At 51.2% G+C, this 19,426-nt stretch overlaps 1 protein-coding gene across 5 annotated transcripts in view; it reads left to right on the top strand.

Moving 5' to 3' along the window:
* TBX5 (T-box transcription factor 5) overlaps nucleotides 1-12,015 on the top strand; it is a 46,056-nt gene extending 34,041 nt beyond the window's left edge. For 4 of the 5 annotated variants that reach the window (XM_047828852.1, XM_047828847.1, XM_047828850.1 and 1 more), the window contains 2 exons: nucleotides 798-1,024; nucleotides 9,830-12,015. In XM_047828852.1, the coding sequence (XP_047684808.1) occupies nucleotides 798-1,024; nucleotides 9,830-10,407 (805 nt within the window). In that variant the 3' untranslated portion in view covers nucleotides 10,408-12,015. The remainder of the gene's footprint in view (nucleotides 1-797; nucleotides 1,025-9,829) is intronic. The other variant, XM_047828851.1, reaches the window with a different exon arrangement.
* Nucleotides 12,016-19,426: the final 7,411 nt, after the last annotated feature.

Raw genomic sequence — 19,426 nt, 5'->3', positions numbered from 1 at the left:
TTTCCTTTGGCCCTGTTCTGCCTTCCCTCCTCTCCTTCTCTCTCCTTACTCTCTCAAAACGACCACAGTAAGGATGACGGCCGTCGTTTGTTGAACGCTCGCTCTGTGCCAGCTACTGTTCCGTCTTTCACACGTATGAATTTCTTTTTTTTCCCTCAACGATCCTTTGAACTGGGGATTTTTACTCTCCTTGTTTCACAGATGGGACAACCCAGGCACGGAGGAGAAGTTAAATGTGATGTCAGTGGTGACCAGTAGAACAGCTCAAAAGGAAATTGTGAGGCACAGATTAGGGTAGCCGGGGATCGTTCCTGACTATTCTAGAGGGTCAACTACCTTTTTCCTAATGTTGACCAAAGACCTGAGCGCTGTTTTAAAGATGGAAACCCAGGAGTTAAGCCTAAGTGACCCCGACTACTCAGCTTTTTTAGCTTTTGAATTAGGGAATTCAAAGACGTACGCAGCAGATTGAAGTATTTCCAGACGCTGTGTGTTCATTGATCATGAAGAGGGTTCCTCAGCGGTGGAGCTCTTTTAACTTTCAGTATACATACAGAACTATACGTAAGCCCACTTGCCTAACATATAAGGCATGAAAAATTAGTGCCTAAATATATATGTCTGTTTATTTGATGCACTTGAGTACAAATGGATCGCTTCACTCATGAAAGACGCCTTTGTTTCTTATGCTGTGACACATTCCTGGTGGATTCTCTGATCCCGTGGCTCAGCCAGCGGGGGGCAGCATCTGTATGGGGGGCACTGATCCACAGTATTTCTCACCTTCTCTCTTTCAGTAAAGAATATCCCGTGGTTCCCAGGAGCACAGTAAGACAGAAAGTAGCCTCCAACCACAGTCCTTTCAGCAGTGAGCCTCGAGCTCTGTCCTCCTCGTCCAACTTGGGGTCCCAGTACCAGTGCGAGAATGGTGTATCCGGCCCCTCCCAGGATCTCCTGCCCCCGCCCAACCCATACCCACTGCCCCAGGAGCACAGCCAAATTTATCACTGCACCAAGAGGAAAGGTGAGTGTGATACTCCCTGCCTGCCCACCTTGCCTTTCTGTTGTTCCTTCCTTTCCTTGGGGGAAGCAAAGTACACACAACTACATTTGTTTACTTAAAAAACGTAAGCAATACAAAAACTCACGGAGGTTGTAAGAAACTCAAACCATTATCTGTAGAACTTGACATGTCTCCTCCAGTTCTGGCCCCTTCCTTGGGGAAAATGTATTTGAAACGTCCAGTCTTATTTGATTCGCTTACACCCGCACGCGCGAGCACATAAAAATGGTTTTGTTTTTGCTTCTAACGGCTGATACTATGCCGTCTGAATATCGCAACTTGCATTTCTTAAACTTGAGGCTATGCCGCGGAGGATCTTTTCCCGAGCCTAGAGCCGCCTCGTGCTTTTTAGTTGCCGAAGGGAGAGCGTTGCCCCCAAAGGGTGAAGCCGCGTCTGCTTTCCACCCCCACTGGCGGACACGGTGGTTGCTTCCAGCATTTTCGTTGCCTCCCGCGAGCCATGCTGCAGGGAGCTTTCGTACGGTTGGATGTGCTTTGGTTTATGTGCTACGGTTTCTCTTGGGTGGGTGGATTCCGAGCTTGTTTTCTTGCCTTTCTAGATCCAAACCAACACCCAAAAAAGAAAGAAAGGAGAAAAATCACAACGGGTTGTTTTTCTCTCCTTTGCATTCTGTCTTTAAATCTGGTTTGAACTCTGTCTGAGACGCTGCGTAGTTTTCTTGGCCGAATGAGAAATGGGGACTTTTCCTGAGTCATCTGAGTCTAGGACTATCATACCGAAGGGAATTTCTGGTGGCATATTTTTCGAGCCAGAATCAAAGTGGTTGACCTGGCGGGGGGGGGGGGGGGCGTGCGGCTGAGTTCAGCTTTACTGGAACCGTTGCTTGTGTGAGTGGCAGACAGGCACGGTGGGGGACAGCGTGGGCAACGGGGCTGGAGGACCCAGGCTGGAGTCTCAGCTCTGCCGCCAGCTTCCTGTGTGGCCTTAGCCAGGTGTCCTGGCGTCCCTGTGCCTCAGTTTCTCGCTTTGTAAATGGTGCCGAGTTCCCGAGAACACCTGATACTCAGTGAGCACCCGGCAGGTGTTGGCTCTGGTTACGGCTGTCGCTCTAGGAAGTGTGTCCGTGGAGGGGGAGGTCGTAAGGCTCCCGTCCCAGTGAAGCTTCGAGAAAGATATGGGCCGGAGGGGACCACATACAATTGGGATGAATCCTACCTTTGCCAGTTGCAAATTTTTATGATTAGGGGCAAGTTACTAAACTGTTCTGAGCCTTATTTTTTCTAATCTATAGATTTGGGCTCACGATTAGACCTATAGGCTTGGTGTGAGGATGTCATGAAATTGGGCTTGTCGTATATATATATATATATACATATATATATAGTTTAAGTTTTATTTTATTTATTTGAGAGAGACAGAGACCGTGCAAGTGGGGGAGGGGCAGAGAGAGAGAGGGAGACACAGAACCCGAAGCAGGCTCCAGGCTCCGGGCTGTCAGCACAGAGCCCGACGCGGGGCTCGAACTCACGGACTTCGAGATCGTGACCCGAGCCGAAGTCGGACGCTCAACCGACTGAGCCACCCAGGCGTCCATCGTGCTTGTCATATTTAGCACAAGGTGGACCCAATAAGCAGTCACTGGTTTGCTCCGGCGGGCCCAGTGCGGCCTGATGTGTCTCCCAGCCTCAGTAGCCAACTCAATGCCTTTGGAATTCCAGTGCCCAGTGTCTGGAACATCTTTAAAAAAAAAAAAAAATCAACTCACTAACAACTGATGGAAACAGATGCTTTGGCAGTGTTCTCTGAGCCGAGGTTACTTGAGGAAAGTCGCACGGTTTGACTATTTGACGCGTACCGATCTCACAGTTTGACGGAGAGAAAGGCCATCGTTGGTTCAAGCCCGGGCCTGGGGTGCTGATCCGGGTGAGGCTGTTTTCCAGGCTGAACCTGAAGCCTTTCCGCGCTCCTTGGATCCCAAAGGGTGGAACAGTGATATCACCCCAACAGACCCCCTGGCCTGGCTCCCAGCGTGTCCGCTGCTGCGTGGCCTGGAGACCAGATGCGTGCAAAAATGTCTGCCTCTCCAGGCCCCAGCAGGGGTTGAGGATGTCACCTGGGGCACAGGACCCTGCACGGAGATCCTGTTCTGTGTTCTCTGTAAGGGTGCCCCGCCCAGGCACTCCACCACGACCTTTCAACAACGCTGCTAGGTAGGCGCGGTTATTCACCCACTTTACAGGTGGGGAAACCGAGGCCCGGAAAGGTAAACGCACGTGCCGAAGGCTCCCGGGGGGGCAGAATTTGAACACGTGCCTGGTCAGCAGTATCAGCTACGATCTCAAAACGCCATCCTCCGCTAGAGACCCGTCTCGAGACCGAGACTGGGTCAGACACACGGACGAAGAGCTCACCGGCTTTGAATTAGGGAGTTCTGTCGATTAAATTAATGCCAGACCAGAAGAAGGGGAGGAAGAAGTTAAAAAGAATCAAGGCACTTTTTTAAGGCTCGATATTTACAGCAGCATCTGTGTCAATGCTTTTTCTCCTGGAGGCGGCGGGGGGAGAGTCGGAAGGCTTTGAATGCCCGGGGGAATGGACCCCCTTCCCGTGATGGGAGCAGGTGACCCGCACAGGGCACTCGGCGGGGCCCTCAGGTGAGCTCAGGGTCAGCTTGAGATGGCCACGGGCGAAGCCAGTGGGGTGGCGGCCAGTCTGTGGCAGGAGGTCACAGCAGCTGACGCTTCCTGGCTGCGGGCAAGCCCCCCGCTTTTTCAGCCCTAACTCCCTCTTCTGCAAAACGACGAGTGTGATAACAGCACCTCCCCCGTAGGGTTGCGGTGAGATGGAAGGAGATGGTCTAAGGGCGCAGTGCCCGTTGGCTGGCCGCCGCTCTGCGCTTCTGAAGCTCACGGTGGCGAGGGGGTCGGATGTCGTCCCGCGTGGTGACATAACTGATGACCACGGTGGGCTAATGCTGCAGAGGAGATCTGCAAAGTGCTGGTGCCTGTGAAGCGGGGGGGGGGGGGGGGCGGGAAACCTCTGCCCTTCTCACCCCCCGCCACCCTCCCCCCAAAAGGGAGCTCCCAGGGACAGCATTCCAGCCAAGCTCTGTCTGTCCTGCGTGCCTCGGAGACGACAAAAAGCAATTCATCATCAGCCTCCATTGTAAGGTGATAAGGAATCAGCCAGGTTTCCTTCCAGTTTGGGAGTCCCGCGAAGTGGTGACTCCATGGGTGGCTTTCCCCGCCCCCCCCCCCCCCCCCCCGGCCCCCTGCCTGCCCCACTATCTGACTTCCCCACATTGTCTGTCTCCTTTCCAACGAGCCCAGGAGGCAGGCCCAATGAAATGTCAAAGGGCCAGGCCGGCCGGAGGGCTTCTTGTGTTTGGACCCAGCTGTCTCCCAACTATCTCTCCCGATGGATGGAACCAAAAGAGCTGGGAAGGTCTTTTATCAACGCCACTCAATCAAATCCAGGACCCCAGGGCCTGGGAGAACACTTGTCTGTCTCTTGTTCCCCCTCCCACCCTGACAGCCACCCCCCCCCCCCCCACCGCCTTCCCACATTTAGATATCAGAGGCAACCCAAATAAAGATTTAAAGCAAAGCCATATACTGCCTTGGCCCTTCAAAGGCAAGTCAGAGGTGGGAGGAAGGGCGGGGAACATAGTTTTGCAGGGTGCATTTTGTCGGCGCTGTGTGCTTTTTCGAGGAATTTCACATCGCTTCCTTCCTTGGACCCGCGCTGTAGCCCCTGAGCGGGGAGGGGGCTCAACATTTTGCAGGGTCAACAGGGGACCAAGAGGTTGGGTTTGTTTCCCAAGGTCACGGGGCTGGTGAGTGGCAGATCGGGGACGCATTCGTCAAAGAAATATCGGTTGAGCTCTTACTGTGTCCGGGGCACTGTGCCAAATATGGGGGTAAGCCGGGGAGGGGGGGGCAAGGTGGCCGGGGTCCCTGCTCTCCCGAAACCTGTACTCTGATTGGGGAGACAGATAGCAATCAAGTGGATGAATTTATGATTTTCAGGTGGTGGTTAAGTGAGGGGCAGACTGGGGTCTTTTGGTTCCCAGTTGACGATCTCCCTACAGTACCATTCCGGTCCTTTCCACGTTGGGCTAAGAGCTAACGTTACGGGTACACGCACCATTCTTTATCCATCCATCTGTCCATCCATCCGTCCAACCACCCACCCATCTATACCCATCCATCCAGGTCAAGGTTACCACCCTTTCGTATTTTCTGAACACAGCGGGTTTCGTGAAAGCTGAAAGGCTAGGCCCTCTGTCTGAAAAAGCACGGTTTTGTGACCCGGAGGGACTGAACTATAGTTCCGCTTCTGACTTGCTAAAGGTCACTCAGCCGAGGAGTGGCTGGTCACCATGGTCTTTCGTCTGAGTGAACCCAGTCAGCGAGGGAAGTGACCTGTTTGGGAATAGTGACAAATGTCCTTAACGGGAATAGCGATTTCAAAGCAGGGCTTGTGGGTTTTCTGGCTCGAATCCACCCAGACACCCTCCAGCATGGGACAGCCTTCCCAGGGCCATCTGTCCCATCTTCCAGAGGGAAAGGCGAGTAGACCCGTGGTCCCTGGACAGCTAAGATTTGAACACATGATGGGCAAGGAAGATAGAAACTAAAGCACACTTCTTACGTGCATTCCTACAACAAAGTTAAGTATTAGCCTCCTATATAGTCAAAAACGGAAATTGGAATGGTAAAGTGGTTTGCCCAAGGTCACATAGCCGAGGGAGAGTCAGAGACGTGACCGCGCCCTAAAATCTGTGGTCTGGATTTATCATCAAAGCCACGTGGTCCAGAATCAAAAGCCGCTAGAAAGATGCAAGGGGCCGGGGATTTTCACGGGGCAATGAGGTGACGGGTGCTCAGCATCCCGTAAGAGCTTTCCCGTAATTCAGGAGACACAGTGGGGTTCAGGACAGGTGGACTACGACTGAGCATTCTTGTTCTTCAACTTCCTGAACCTGAGCTGTGGGACCCGTCTCACGGAAGACTTGATGGCTGATTACAGCGCGTTCCCGGGCCGTGGAAAGTAGGCTTGGCTGGGAAAGAGGTCTTTGCAGTTGACCGGTTGGTTATCAGGCTCCCAAGAAAGAGAAGGAAATCAAGCCGCAACCCAAAAGGACACAGGGATCACATCCAAACCATTTATCGCGACCCACTTGAAATCTGGATCCGTGCTTCGGAATTTCTTGACAATGTGATGAGGTCCAAGAGGAATGTGAGAATGTTCAGGACCCGCTTTCATGAACAAGCCAGTGTTTTGCTTTTCCTTAGGACTCTGCATCAGATCTTTGGGTTATTAAAGACTGGAATGTGTAATTTTACGATTTTCCAAAATGCGCCTCGGCCTTTTTCATATTATTCTTCCTTTTTTTTTTACTTGTAACAAATCTGGAAGGGGATCAGAAACTCGGGAATGGTTAGTTTGCCTTGTTTTTTTTTCTCTTGCCAAGGGTACCCTGCAGCTGTACTTTTTATTATTGAAAACGGGAACGCCCTGGTTAAATGGAAAACCCAAAGGTTATGATTCTAGCAACAATGGAAACATTCAGATTTATGGATCCGGCGGCGGGGGTGGGGGTGGGGTTGGAAGGAAGCACGGAGGCACGATGGGACCAAGGGAGGAGGTGGGGAGGACAGAAAAGGTTGCGTGTAACAATGTCTTCAAGATGCCAGAGAGATGCCCCGTGGAAAGGTGAGAAATGTGGCCACCGGCTCATCTGGATGGCTTCGAACATTCGGATGGTTGGCATGATGTAGACGAAGCACCTGGAAGAGCGGCCACATTTTTTCCCTTTCTTTTGGACACAGGCGTGGGCGTCCTCTGGGGCCCAGATGTGTCCCAGAAAGAGTCTAGCTAACAATTAACGCGCTTGCTGTGAGGCGGGTACGATCCCAGTGTAGATGTGTTTTGATTGGGGAGATTTTTTTTTTTTTTTTTTTACTTACCTGTGAGGGTCACTCCCGAGTTTGATACCAGGGCAAGTGTTTGGTGGAACCTAAACTCAGGCCATCCTATCCGAGTTGGGGAGCTGTTTTAAAATCCAGTGCAAAACCAAAGGACTCCCTGTGGGGTGAATGAGTCACTTGGAGCTTTCTAGCAAGGACCACCCCCCGTGCACAGGCTCACAGGCTGTTAGCCTCCCACCTTCGCTGTTCAGGGTGGGCTGGAGAGGGCCCCCCCCCCGCCATGTGCGCTGAGCAGGACCATGACTGTTTATTGACCTCTCTATCCGCCCACCGCCTGGCACTTGGTAGGGGCTCAGTACATCTCTGTTGGATGACTGGGTGAGTGGCCTTGGATATGAGAGATCTGGAGCGCTGGAAGCAAGGTGTGGTTGGCAAAGGAAGCCAGACCTGACCTCGAGTCCAGCCTCTGCCCCTTCCCTGTGTGACCTCGGGAAGGTCACTTCACCAAGCTTCGGTTTCTGCCGCTGAGACAGGCTGGAGAGCAGCCATCTTGAAGAATTACTGAGAGATTAGGGTAAGGTCACTTAGGAGGTGCTACATCAATAATAACTCATATCTCCTCCCATTTTGTTCTTCGCCCTCCCCGCCAGGCCGTCGGCCATCACAGTGAGGGGGAGGAACGTTCCAGTATTTCTCTCTTCTTCACACCCCCCAACGACAGACATATTTCTTTCTTTCTTCCTCTTTCTTTCTTTCTTTCTTTCTTTCTTTTTCTTTCTTTTTTTAACATTTAATTTTGAGAGAGAGAGAGACAGAACACGAGCAAGGAAGGACAGAGAGAGAGAGGGAGACACAGAATCCGAAACAGGCTCCAGGCTCCGAGCTGTGAGCACAGAGCCCGACGCGGGGCTCGAACCCATGAACCGTGAGGTCACGACCTGAGCCGAAGTCGGACGCTCAGCCGACTGAGCCGCCCAGGCGCCCCACGACAGACAGATTTCTTAACATTTATTGATTTGAAAGAGATTGGAAGATGAGGACGGAAAATCTCCGGGCTGGGGGCTGAAATTCCAGCTAAGGAATGAATGAATCTGTGTTGGGGTTTACACCTTGGTAGAAGTTCTCAAATATTGCCTCCCTAAAGGAAACACCTGGAGGCGTGTTAATCTACATCAGGTCTGCCGAGGGACCAACTGGTGGTGTTACCGTTGCAACAAGAGCTGCTCTTGACGAAAGCTATCGGGAGATTTACATGTTTGATTTTACTTAATTCTTAGCTGGTGAGGTAAATAGCATTAACTCGGATTCAGAGACGCTAAAAACGAGTCTCCGAGAGGGCAGACGCCCTGCTGGTGTCACACAGGCATTAAGCAGAAGAACAAGATCGAAACTCACATACGTCTCAGCTCCTTAACTCGGGGTCTGGATTTTAGGGGATCCGTGAGCTCCGCAAACTGCACGCGAAGCTGTGCCAAGCACGTGCCGTTTTCCAAACTTTGTATTTCAGCGGATTTTCCCAGGACACAGCCCCACACTTTTGTTCCCAAACGAGGCAGTGACCCCAGAGTCACGAAGGGAGACCTTCTTCCAGGGACAGAAGTACCTCCACTGCCCTACGCCGGGGACTTGTGTCTGGGGAAGGGAGTGGACTGACGTTACGTTGTACCAGCTCTGCAGATGTTAACTGAGCCTTGCTCACGGAGGCGTCGGGAGAGGAGCTGGGGCGGCGTCCGAGCGCCCAGCCGTGTGTGCACGACGTGTCCGTCTGTCCTTCCCATCTGTCGCACGGGTATTTTAGCGCATGGCTTTTTGGGTAGCGTAGTACCGCGGGGCAGAGACTTGCAGTAAGCCCCCTTGAATTGCAACCCTCGCTCCCCTGTTGATCAGCCACGCGCGTGAGGCCTCGGGCGAGTTTCCGAACCTCTGTGTGCTTCCTTTTTGCCATCTGCAGCATGAGGATAATCCCAGAACCCACGTCATGGGGTACCTTCCGGAGAGACAGCTTGGAACAGCACCAGGCAGGGGAAACGCTGCTGGCGTTTGTTTTTACTGTTGTTGTTGACGGTGTTATTACTGTTTTGCGCACGCAGAATGTACTGGAATCTGGGAATATCGTGATGGGTAGGACGGTGTCCCGCCTTCATGGAACATACGTGCCGGAGCGGAGGGAAGGAAAGAGTGATAGTTGTTACTTACTGGGTGTTTTTTTTTTTTCTTTTTTCTTTCTTGTACCAAGCTCTGGACTAAGTTGCTTAATCTGTATTTTTCCGTCTCCTTCTCAACACCTCCCTTCACCGTGAAAAGTGGAAGCGTGTCGTTACTGTCCTTTCCATGTTATAGATGAAACTGAGCTCAGAAAGGTCAGCCTGTTTGCTCGCGGTCTCTACCCTCTTTATTTTGTTTTATTTTATTTTATTTTATTTTATTTTATTTTATTTTATTTTATCATTCTTATTTACTTAAAACAACTTATTTAATGTTTATTTATTTTTGAGAGGGAGAGAGAGAGAGAGAGAGACGGACTCCAAAGCAGGCTCCAGGCTCCGAGCTGTCAGCCCGGAGCCCAATGCGGGGTTCGAACTCACGGACCGTGAGATCGTGACCCAAGCCGAAGTCGGACGCTTAACCGACTGAGCCACCCAGGCGCCTCCCCTCCCTCTTTTCTTTTTTCTTTCCTTTCCTTTCCTTTCCTTTCCTTTCCTTTTCTTTTCTTTCTTTTCTTTCTTTCTTTTTTTTTTTAATCAGAGAGGAGGTTGGAGCGGAGTCTCCTGGACTTGATTCTTCACGCCTTGGGCCTGAGGTCCCCCTCCGCCTTCAGAACGAGGGGTGGCTGGTCCCGGGGCCTCACTGGTCTCTCTCCTCCTGTCTTAGCAGATGAAGAATGTTCTACCACGGACCACCCGTATAAGAAGCCCTACATGGAGACGTCGCCCAGCCCCGAGGACCCTTTCTACCGCTCCGGCTACCCCCAGCAGCAGGCCCTGAGTGCCTCCTACAGGACAGAGTCGGCCCAGCGGCACGCCTGCATGTATGCCAGCTCCGTGCCCCCCAGCGAGCCGGTGCCCAGCCTGGAGGACATCAGCTGCAACACGTGGTCCAGCATGCCCCCCTACAGCAGCTGCACGGTCACCACGGTGCAGCCCATGGACCGGCTGCCCTACCAGCCCTTCTCCGCTCACTTCACCTCGGGGCCCCTGGTCCCCCGGCTGGCTGGCGTGGCCAACCACGGCTCCCCGCAGCTCGGAGAGGGAATGTTCCAGCACCAGCCCTCCGCGGCCCACCAGCCCGCGGGCAGGCAGTGCGGGCCTCAGACTGGCCTCCAGTCCCCCGGCGGCCTTCAGCCGTCCGAGTTCCTGTATCCTCACGGCGTGCCGAGGACCCTGTCCCCACATCAGTACCACCCTGTGCACGGGGTCGGCATGGTGCCAGAGTGGGGCGAGAACAGCTAAAGGGAGGGCTGCTTCGTCACAGACGTTGGCCGGGGAGAGAGAGAGAGAGAGAGAGAGAAGCGCGGGAGACAGACGGAAGCAGAGAGGACCCCCGCCGGAGGCGTTTCTCCTCCGCAGTGTTCACGTCTGCCCTCGAGAGCCCTGGACGCTGATCTAATCAGTAGCTCGAAACCACAATTCAAAAAAGGTGACTTTGTTGTTTCAACACTTAAAAAAAAAAAAAAAAAAAGACAAAAAAAAAACACAAGATGCACCCCACCTGCCACGACCACTCCACGCGTCGGCCGGCCATGTTCACGCCACCTCCGGGAGTCCTCCGGGATTCCTTCTTTTGGCCTCCAAAAGGCCTTTGCCTTATCGAGGGTTTTAGCCTAAAGGTGTGGCTGGAGTCTTTCCTGTCTCAGTGTTAATGTTGACGTTGTTATATAATAAATAATAATATATTTTTTCTTTCAATTTTCTTAATGGGACCCAGTCCCTTATGGGGGGGGGAGGGGGAGAGGTCTGAGGCAAGTGTGTTTCCTATAAGTACTTGCGGGGGTTCCCCTCACGTACACCACGGCCGGAACCGGAGATTCGCCACCCTGCCCTTGACTAAGAAATTACCTACCTCTGCCACGTGATGTTCTCGAGAAAGTTCCCTACGTCCTGGCCTTTGTCCGACTTTTCCCACCTTGCCGGGCCTCGCGGAGCCCCGCTTGGCCCTTCTTCTTTACCAGCGGGGTCAGCATAGCGTTGCACTCCGTCTGGCCTCCTATCTTACTCAGCCCTCCCGTCGTCCCAGCTCTGTGTCTTTCCAGCCGTCTGTCGCTAAGACGTGGCCTATAGCTTCCCGACCGGAAAGCTTGCTTTGAAAAACTTAAAAAGCCTTGGGTTACACGCGGGCAGAACTGTGATAAGCCAGGAGCAAGCTCTGTGCCGACAAGCGTTGCAAAAAGGCCAAAGCAAATATTCGTCCTGATAAAACACAAAGCCAGCCCCAAGCTTCCAAATGTCCCGTCACCGTCGCCGGCGACCCGGCCCGGACGCCACGCGAGGCCCGCCGTTCCTAGAGAAAGGGCGAGACGTGCTCGCCGATTGGTTTTCTCCAAAGCGATCATACCAACGCCAGATGCCGACACCAAACTGTGGTTATTGAAAGCAGAAAACAGTATTAAAAAAAAAAAAAAATAAGCGTGTAAGTAAAATGTTATTGCAGGGTTCTTCAGATGTAATATTTTACTGGTACTATTTATTTATAAATAGGAATTCTAATTAAGTAATAACATGAAATGAAATCCAGCATGGGAGCTGGCCAAGAGCTTTTAATTTTATGAATACTCAAAACCAAGTTTGCGTTTTTTTTTTCCTTTCGAATGTGCTTTGCTTTCTTGATTAAAAAAAAAAAAATTTTTTTTTTTTTTTTAAACTGACCCTAATAAAGAGAACAGGGTAATATGTGAGGCTAAGTATGTCCAAGTATGAGCGAGTGTGTATGTTTGTACGTGAGTGTCTTCATGCGATCACGTCTTTTGATGTTGCTACGGGGGTGGGGTGAGAATTAAGTAACCATTTCGTGTATTTGTGCGCCAATTAATGCCTAATAAATACCATGTGCTTAAAAAAGTATAAAGGACTTGGATCCCCCCTTTTATTTTCCTTGTTCTTTCTGCTGATTGAATAGAGGGGAAGTTAGGTGGAGGAAATAGGAAGAAGTTCTCTTGCAGGTGCGTTTTTCGTCCCGTTTGCTTTGTCCGAGTGTGGTGGAGCTGTGAATGTATTTATCCACTGGCCTGTGTCCCTGGCATGGAGTTAACTGATTTTCACTGAATTCGTGCCGGCATCGGACAAGAAAACCCGTCAGGAATCTCAACTGATCAAAAGATGTATCGGTCGTACCGCATAGAACACCCCGTGCTGGAGTTTTCTGAAGGATCTCTTTTCTTTGACCTTGACTGTTGGAAGTGAGTGTTCTGGAGGTCCCGATGCAAGCGACCTTGTGGGCCTTCCACGGATATTTATTTTCAACGCACACATTGAGGATTTGTGAGTTCTTCCTGTAGAATACCTATAAGGCAGAACAGAGCTGCAAACTCGTGAGTGAATTCATGGCGCGGTGTTTAAAAACGTTTATAATTTCCGTGCCTGCGCCTTTCAAATGATCAAGAACCATCAAAGAGATCACATCCCTTTGAAACAGGAACAATTACGTTGTTGATTACAAATTATTCATTTAATCATACACCCCGCCCCCAACCTTTCCTAGGCAGAGAACTCCCAAGAAGCGTGAATTAATGATACAGAAATGACAATTCAGCTTCTTTTAGGTACAGTGGAGAAACTAGGTCAGTGGCATTCGTGTCCCTGCAGAGAATGAATTTGTGAAGTTTCGCCGAATAAATTCTGATTGTGCTCTAAATAGGTATTTCTTCTGAAGAAAGAAAGAAAGAAAAAAAAAGGTTGCCTTTGGAAAAATTAGCTTCCCAAACGAATTCCCCAACTGTACAAGGCAGGCAGTCAGTCTTATTTCTTCCCAAGAACGTCACAAGAGTGCTGAATTAACACCACCACCCCCCTCTCTGGGCACAGCACTCAGATAGTTGCTGGCGTTGGAAAATGACTAAAAACATGTTCAGGGCAAGTTTCATAAATCAGAGAAGGGACATCTCATTCCATAACGGATGCGAGTGAACTGCTTTGGGTTCCAAACAATGGTTACCAAGGATCTTCTCACCGAATTGGTAGGGTTAAGGTTGTCCTATCTAAATATTCGTGTAGTTTTATCATTATGTAGATGTCAGGAGACACGATGTAAATTGCTCTGTTCCTGTAATGTATTTGGTGGATATTTGCTCTGGACTGGACATGTGCAATTACTGAGGACACAGTAGTGAACAAGATGATAGAGGTCGTATCCTTCTGGAACTTCCGGTCTAGTGAGAGAAACAGCCCTTAGGTGATCATCTGCAAAATCAGTGGATTGCAGAGGCAAGAAGACTGATGAAGGCAGCATGCGTGAGGTCACAAAAGGGTAAGATGAGGGGTCCTAACTCGGTCTGGAGGAGGTGACTTCTGAGCAGAGCCCTGAACGCCGAGTAGGAATTAACCAGGTAAAAAGTTGGGAGGAGGAGCATTTCAGGCAGAGGGGACTTCTGGCTTGTGCAAAGGTCCTGAGGCAGAAATGGCGATGAAGGAAGGAGCCGTGGGTTCATGAGTGGGTAGTGATGACCTTCTTTATATTCATTAATTCAACAAGCATTTGCTAAGGTCCCACCCTATGTGGTAGACACCCTTCCCCGTTGAGCGCCTACTCATGGTGTTAGGCTCTTTTCCAGCTAGTTCCCAGAGGACAGTCTCGATCTGTGAGCTGGTGGGGCTTCCTTGTACTTGAGAGAGGAGGAGGAGGACAGCGTCCTCCTGGCTTTCTGGTCCAACACGGGGTATGTGAGCGTGGGACTCAAAGTTCTGGGATCACCGGAAGGATCGCCAGGACTTGCAGAGATTCAGAACGTTAGTATTCTTGAGCTCAGAGAGGTTGGGAACACCCCCCAGCCTCACTGCTGGTGTGTGGCCGAGCTCAGCAGGGACCCTCAGTTTACCCGAGCCTCAGCTTCCTCGTTCACTGAAAGGGGATAAGGGCACCTGCCTCAAAGGACTGTTGTGAACTTTAAGTGGTTGGTATCTATGGAAATGTCCAGTAAAGTACTTACTGTAGTAGGTGCTAAATAAATGCCTGGAAAGACAGACTTCCCTCAATGAAATGCAAGTGAGACGTAACTTTTTTTTTTTTAATTTTTTTTCAATGTTTATTTATTTTTGGGACAGAGAGAGACAGAGCATGAACGGGGGAGGGGCAGAGAGAGAGGGAGACACAGAATCAGAAACAGGCTCCAGGCTCCGAGCCATCAGCCCAGAGCCCGACGCGGGGCTCGAACTCACGGACCGCGAGATCGTGACCTGGCTGAAGTCAGACGCTTAACCGACTGCGCCACCCAGGCGCCCCGAGACGTAACTTTTATTCATTGAGTTAGCAAATGTATATTCAGCGAATAATGATACCGATTTTCTAATGAGAAGATAAGAAATCCCAGAAACTGTTGGCTGAAATGAACATGGATAAATCTCTTTTTTTTAAGTTAATTAATTTATTTATTTAGAGAGAGAGAGAGACAGAACCAGTGGGGAAGGGGCAGAGGGACCGAGGAGCTGAAGCAGGCTCAGAGCTGACAGCACAGAGCCGGACGCGGGGCTCGAACTCACAAACCATGAGATCATGACCTGAACCGAAGTCGGATGCTTAACTGAGCCACCCAGGCACCCCCCCCCAAAATAGATACACCTTTTAAGAGGGGAACTTGGAGTTAATCTTCAGTCAGACTAATCAGACTAACTGATTAGTCAGTTAATCTTCAGCCAGGTCACGATCTCGCGGTCCGTGAGTTCGAGCCCCGCGTCGGGCTCTGGGCTGATGGCTCAGAGCCTGGAGCTTGTTTCCGATTCTGTGTCTCCCTCTCTCTCTGCCCCTCCCCCGTTCATGCTCTGTCTCTCTCTGTCCCAAAAATAAATAAACGTTGAAAAAAAAAAAAAAGAGGGGAACTTGGCAAACTATATCAGAAGCCCTAAAATTGTGCCAATCAGTTAATCTGATGATTCCACTTTGAGGAATTTGGTCCTAAAGAATAATCGGGAATGTGCATTGTACTTATCTTCTGGGTCGCTCATCATGATTTTTTAAAATTCTGCAAAACCGGAGGGGCGCCTGGATGGCTCAGTAGGTTGAGGTCTGACTTCGGTTCAGGTCATGATCTCACGGTTGACGAATTCAAGCCCTCTATGGGGCTCTCTGCTGTCAGCACAGAGCCCGCTTCGGATCCTCTGTCCCCTTCTCTGCCCCTCCTCCGCTGGCTCTCTCTCTCTTTCTCTCTCTCTCAAAAGGAAATAAATAAATAAATAATAAATCCTGCAAAACTGGAGACAGCCTTATTATCCACTAATATAGTCAGTGCGGGTTAAATAAATTAGTGTACATCTACACAATGGAATACCACATGACTTATTTAAAAAAAACCACATCTGTCGGGGCGCCTGGGTGGCTCAGTCGGTTGAGCATCCCGCTTTGGCTCAGGTCATGATCTCACGGTTTGTGAGTTCGAGTCCCGCGTCGGGCTCTGTGCTCACAGCTCGGAGCCTGGAGCCTGCTTCGGATTCTGTGTCTCTCTCTCTCTGCCTCAAGGGGTATTTAAGATACATCGTAAGTCAAAGACGCTGACTGACAACTGCCATGCCCGGCGGCTTTTCGGTCGTCTTGAATGCGACAGCCTTCATTCAAGCATAGAGGGGAACGAAAACCACTGTTCGTGTGCACGACACAGGATTGTGAGTGCCTACGTTTTCTTTGTGTTTTCGGATACGTCTCCATTCTCCGGTGTGACGAAGACGAATTATCTTTGCAACTGGGAACAGAACTAGTGAAATAAAATCTAGTTTCTTTGGGGGCGCATTGTCCAATCGAGTTTGTGAGGAAGGCGGGGCACCTGGTGTCTGTGTGCTTCGAGGGCAAAGGGGCTGGAGATCCGTCGAGGAGTGCCCTGGGCCCGGTCGGTGACAGAGCCGGACGCCGGTCCCAGTCGGCCGACTGCTAATCACGGAACATTCTACCTCGGAAACAAGGAGACACCTGGGTGCTTCTCTGTTGCCACTTTCTGGGGTTGGCCCTTGCTGGCTTGTTCCTCTCGGTGGGGTAGGATGTTGTCCTGGTCCGAATTATCATTCGCTTGTTAACAAATACAGCACGCACGCGCACACACACACGCAGACACGCACAACATACACATACACAAACATGTGCGCAACATATACATACGAACACACACAGGCCGTTGGGAGAATCGCACCTTTGTTCCCTACCTGACCTGGCTCGTAAAAGTCACCTTGCCGCTTACTGCTTCCGTGACCTCGCGCAAGTCACTTAACCTCTTTGACCCTCCATTTAATCATCTGCGGCATGAGGTTAAGGGTACGTCCCTCCCCCACCCCCGGGAGGTTCGAGCCAGCGTTCGGTGGGACAGTGGGTATCGAGGGTGCTGGGCACAGAGCCCCGTGTAAGGCAGTGGCTGTCAGCTGATAAAAAGATGAATTACTATTGATTATCCTCATTGCTATTAGCCCCTCTCCTCCCCGTCCTCCCCTCCCCCTCCCACCCCCCCCCCCCCCCCTCCTTCGCTTGGACGAGAATTCACACACAGGTCTTCCACCCAGGCCCCAGCTCAACCCCGGGTCCCCTGCGGCAACCACGAGCGACCAGAAATCTCTACGCCCCAAAAGGCCGACAACCCCACGCCTTCTCTCTTCTGACCTCAGAACTGCATTCTTCTGCCTGTTAATGAAGGAGAGAGAGACCCCATCAAAAGACTGGGGTGCCCCCTCCAAGAAAGGAGTAATGGAGGCAAGGAGGTCGAAAAAACCCGAATACCCATCACACGAGGAATCCAGCACAAATAGGGTTTTGCCCAAGTGTTCATCCCACTACATAGCCCCGTGGCCTTGAGCAAGCCTCCTTGCCTTCCTGGTCTCGCCCACACAGACCGCTGCGCCCCAGTGCTGGTGTCAGGGGCTGCTTTGAGGGAGCCCTAGAGTAAGAGAGTAAAGCTGCTCATCCAACAGCTCCCCAGCCCCTCAGACAAGGGGTAGGAGTGCTTGACCCGAGAAAGGCTCCCTGTCTCTGCCTCTCTGTCTCTCCCAGCGTCGGAATCTGGAGTAGAGAAATAAACAGACTGACGTTGCTCGTGCTCACTCGCTCACTCTGGTCCCGAACCAAACTCTCTTCGAGTTCCTTCCACCTAGATCCCCAAGATTGTCCCTTTCTTATAATTGTGGTTCCCCAATCTTCCCTTCACCTCTGTGAGTTCCCTTTCAGAGCTGTCACCCACACTTGTATAGGTTGAACGTGGCACAACCCTCGGAAGGCAGCTTTCACAGGGGTAGTCTACCTGAGTGGTGCCTCTTGGAGTGGTGCAGTGCACAGCCTGCCCAGCTGTCCCTGGCAGCTCTGTACCACGACTCCTGTCATTACGTTCTTTTCTTTAAGGTGGTACCCTAGCTGATAAAAATCTTGATGTGGAAATTGCGAAGAGATCTTCTGTCCCAGCCCTCTGCCTCCGGAGAAATCAGCGTCTAAAAACCATGGGCATAAGATAGTTGCCGTAGGGTTGAATGCTGCTCACACCCAATTCAGGTATTCTGCGGGTTGAATTTTGTCCCTACGACAAAAATCCAGAGGAGAAAAGAAATCAGCCATCACAAGGGACGCTTGAGGCAGAAAAGCTGACTTGGCTTTCTCAATATCAGTTGTTTGTAGGAGGTGAGCCTTCTTTTCCTGTTCTGTTTATCTGCTTGAAGTAACGTAAGCTGGAAGTCTAGCCGTTGGCAGTGGCCTTGCCTAGCTTTCTCTGCTACCTGCCTTCTTTCCCTGGAGAAAAATGCAGTGGAAGGGAAAAAAGGAGGAGGGAGAGAGAGAGAGAGAGAGAGAGAGAGAGAGAGAAGGAGAGAGAGAGAAACCCCAGGAAAGCTTTTACATTGCTCTAATTTCTGAAACATAAAAGCTATTCTTTTAGAGTAAATCCATTTTTTCCCCGTGGCATTAAGGACAGAGAAATTCCTATGAAAATAATTTGTCAAGTCCCGACTGATCAAAGATACATATGAAAGGACCCCACTTTTTTTCTTCCCAATGCAGAAACCAGCCCCCATCCCAGCTCAGAATGAATTGGCAATTCATTTACTGACTGTCAGTCCAAGTAGCACAATCCCCACCACATCTTTAACTGGGACGGGACCAGAAGGAAGCAATTCTGTGCCCACCGAGTGTACAAGCTGGGGGTATGTTAGTGATTAAGGGATCCTGGCCTGGGGGAGGCAGAGAGATATGACTCAGATTCACAAATGCACCATAAATCTCCCTCTTTTATTCAAAATGTGTGTTTTATAGTCGTTTCCTGGCCAATTGCTGCCTTGAATAAATATATAACATATCTGGACTTAGCTTTTTAGGCCGAGAGCTGGGGTTTGTCTTGAGGGCCAGGCATTCTTGATATTTCCAAGAGCTAGCAAAAGAAGTGAATGGTGAAGCTCTCCTTTCTTCCTGACGCCCCAGCCGCATTCTACGCGGAAGAGAGAAGTGGAGGTGGGCGCTGATCGGGCCGACAGAGACAGGGCAGCATCGGGGTCTGCGGAGCTGAAAAGGCCGCCAGCCCGCCTTCCCACCCGGCGCCCCCTGACCGGGCACCCGCCCGCGAGGCTGCAGCCTCAGAAGGTCATTGGCTGCATCTGTTCAGATCCATTGATGCAGGCACTGGCCAAAGAGCTTGGCTTAAAGGATCAGGGGTTTAGGGGGAAAAAAAAAAAAAAAAAAAAAAAAAGAAAAGAACACGGGAGATTTCTGTTCATTCCGGAAGCATCAGGTCCCCGGCTTGCATCCCATTCCCTCAAGGCTGCCGTTTCCAGAGGTGGGAGAACCGGAGGCCCGATGACTTTTACCCACGCTCCTCCTCCCGCTTGCCATCACCCTGAGGTTGAGGTCAGATCAAGCCCCAGAGAGCACCCGCCGACCCCCAGGCCTGGGGACTGAGGGCTGGTTGTCTGCTGGGCATTCTACGGGATGACGGGGCACAGGCCCCGAACTCGCCTTTGAGCCCCTTAGAAGCCAGCCTTCTAAGTAGGAGAACCTGCTTTGTTACGAGGTTTCTGACACAGCCCTGTGGGGAGTGCCGGGACCAGTCTCACCCACATTTTACAGGTGAGCGAATGGAGGCTCAGAGAGGGGGTCACTCGCCCCAGGCTCCGTTGCTACCGCAGACAGACAAGCGCTTCCCCCTTCTCCCTTGGGGCGCTAGGCGCTCGCAGGGTGCCCAGCGACAAAGCCGCGGCGGCATGGTCCCCGCCCTCGAACGGATCTCAGCCCAGTGTGACGTTCCAGGCCTTGCGTCTGGATTCCTGAGAGTCAGCTCAGGGCCCGGCAGGAAGTGGGTGCTCAGAAACTTTC

The sequence above is a fragment of the Prionailurus viverrinus genome, chromosome D3, assembly GCF_022837055.1.
Source record: "Prionailurus viverrinus isolate Anna chromosome D3, UM_Priviv_1.0, whole genome shotgun sequence".
Classification (NCBI taxonomy): domain Eukaryota; kingdom Metazoa; phylum Chordata; class Mammalia; order Carnivora; family Felidae; genus Prionailurus; species Prionailurus viverrinus.
This window is presented reverse-complemented; position numbering and strand designations above follow the sequence as displayed.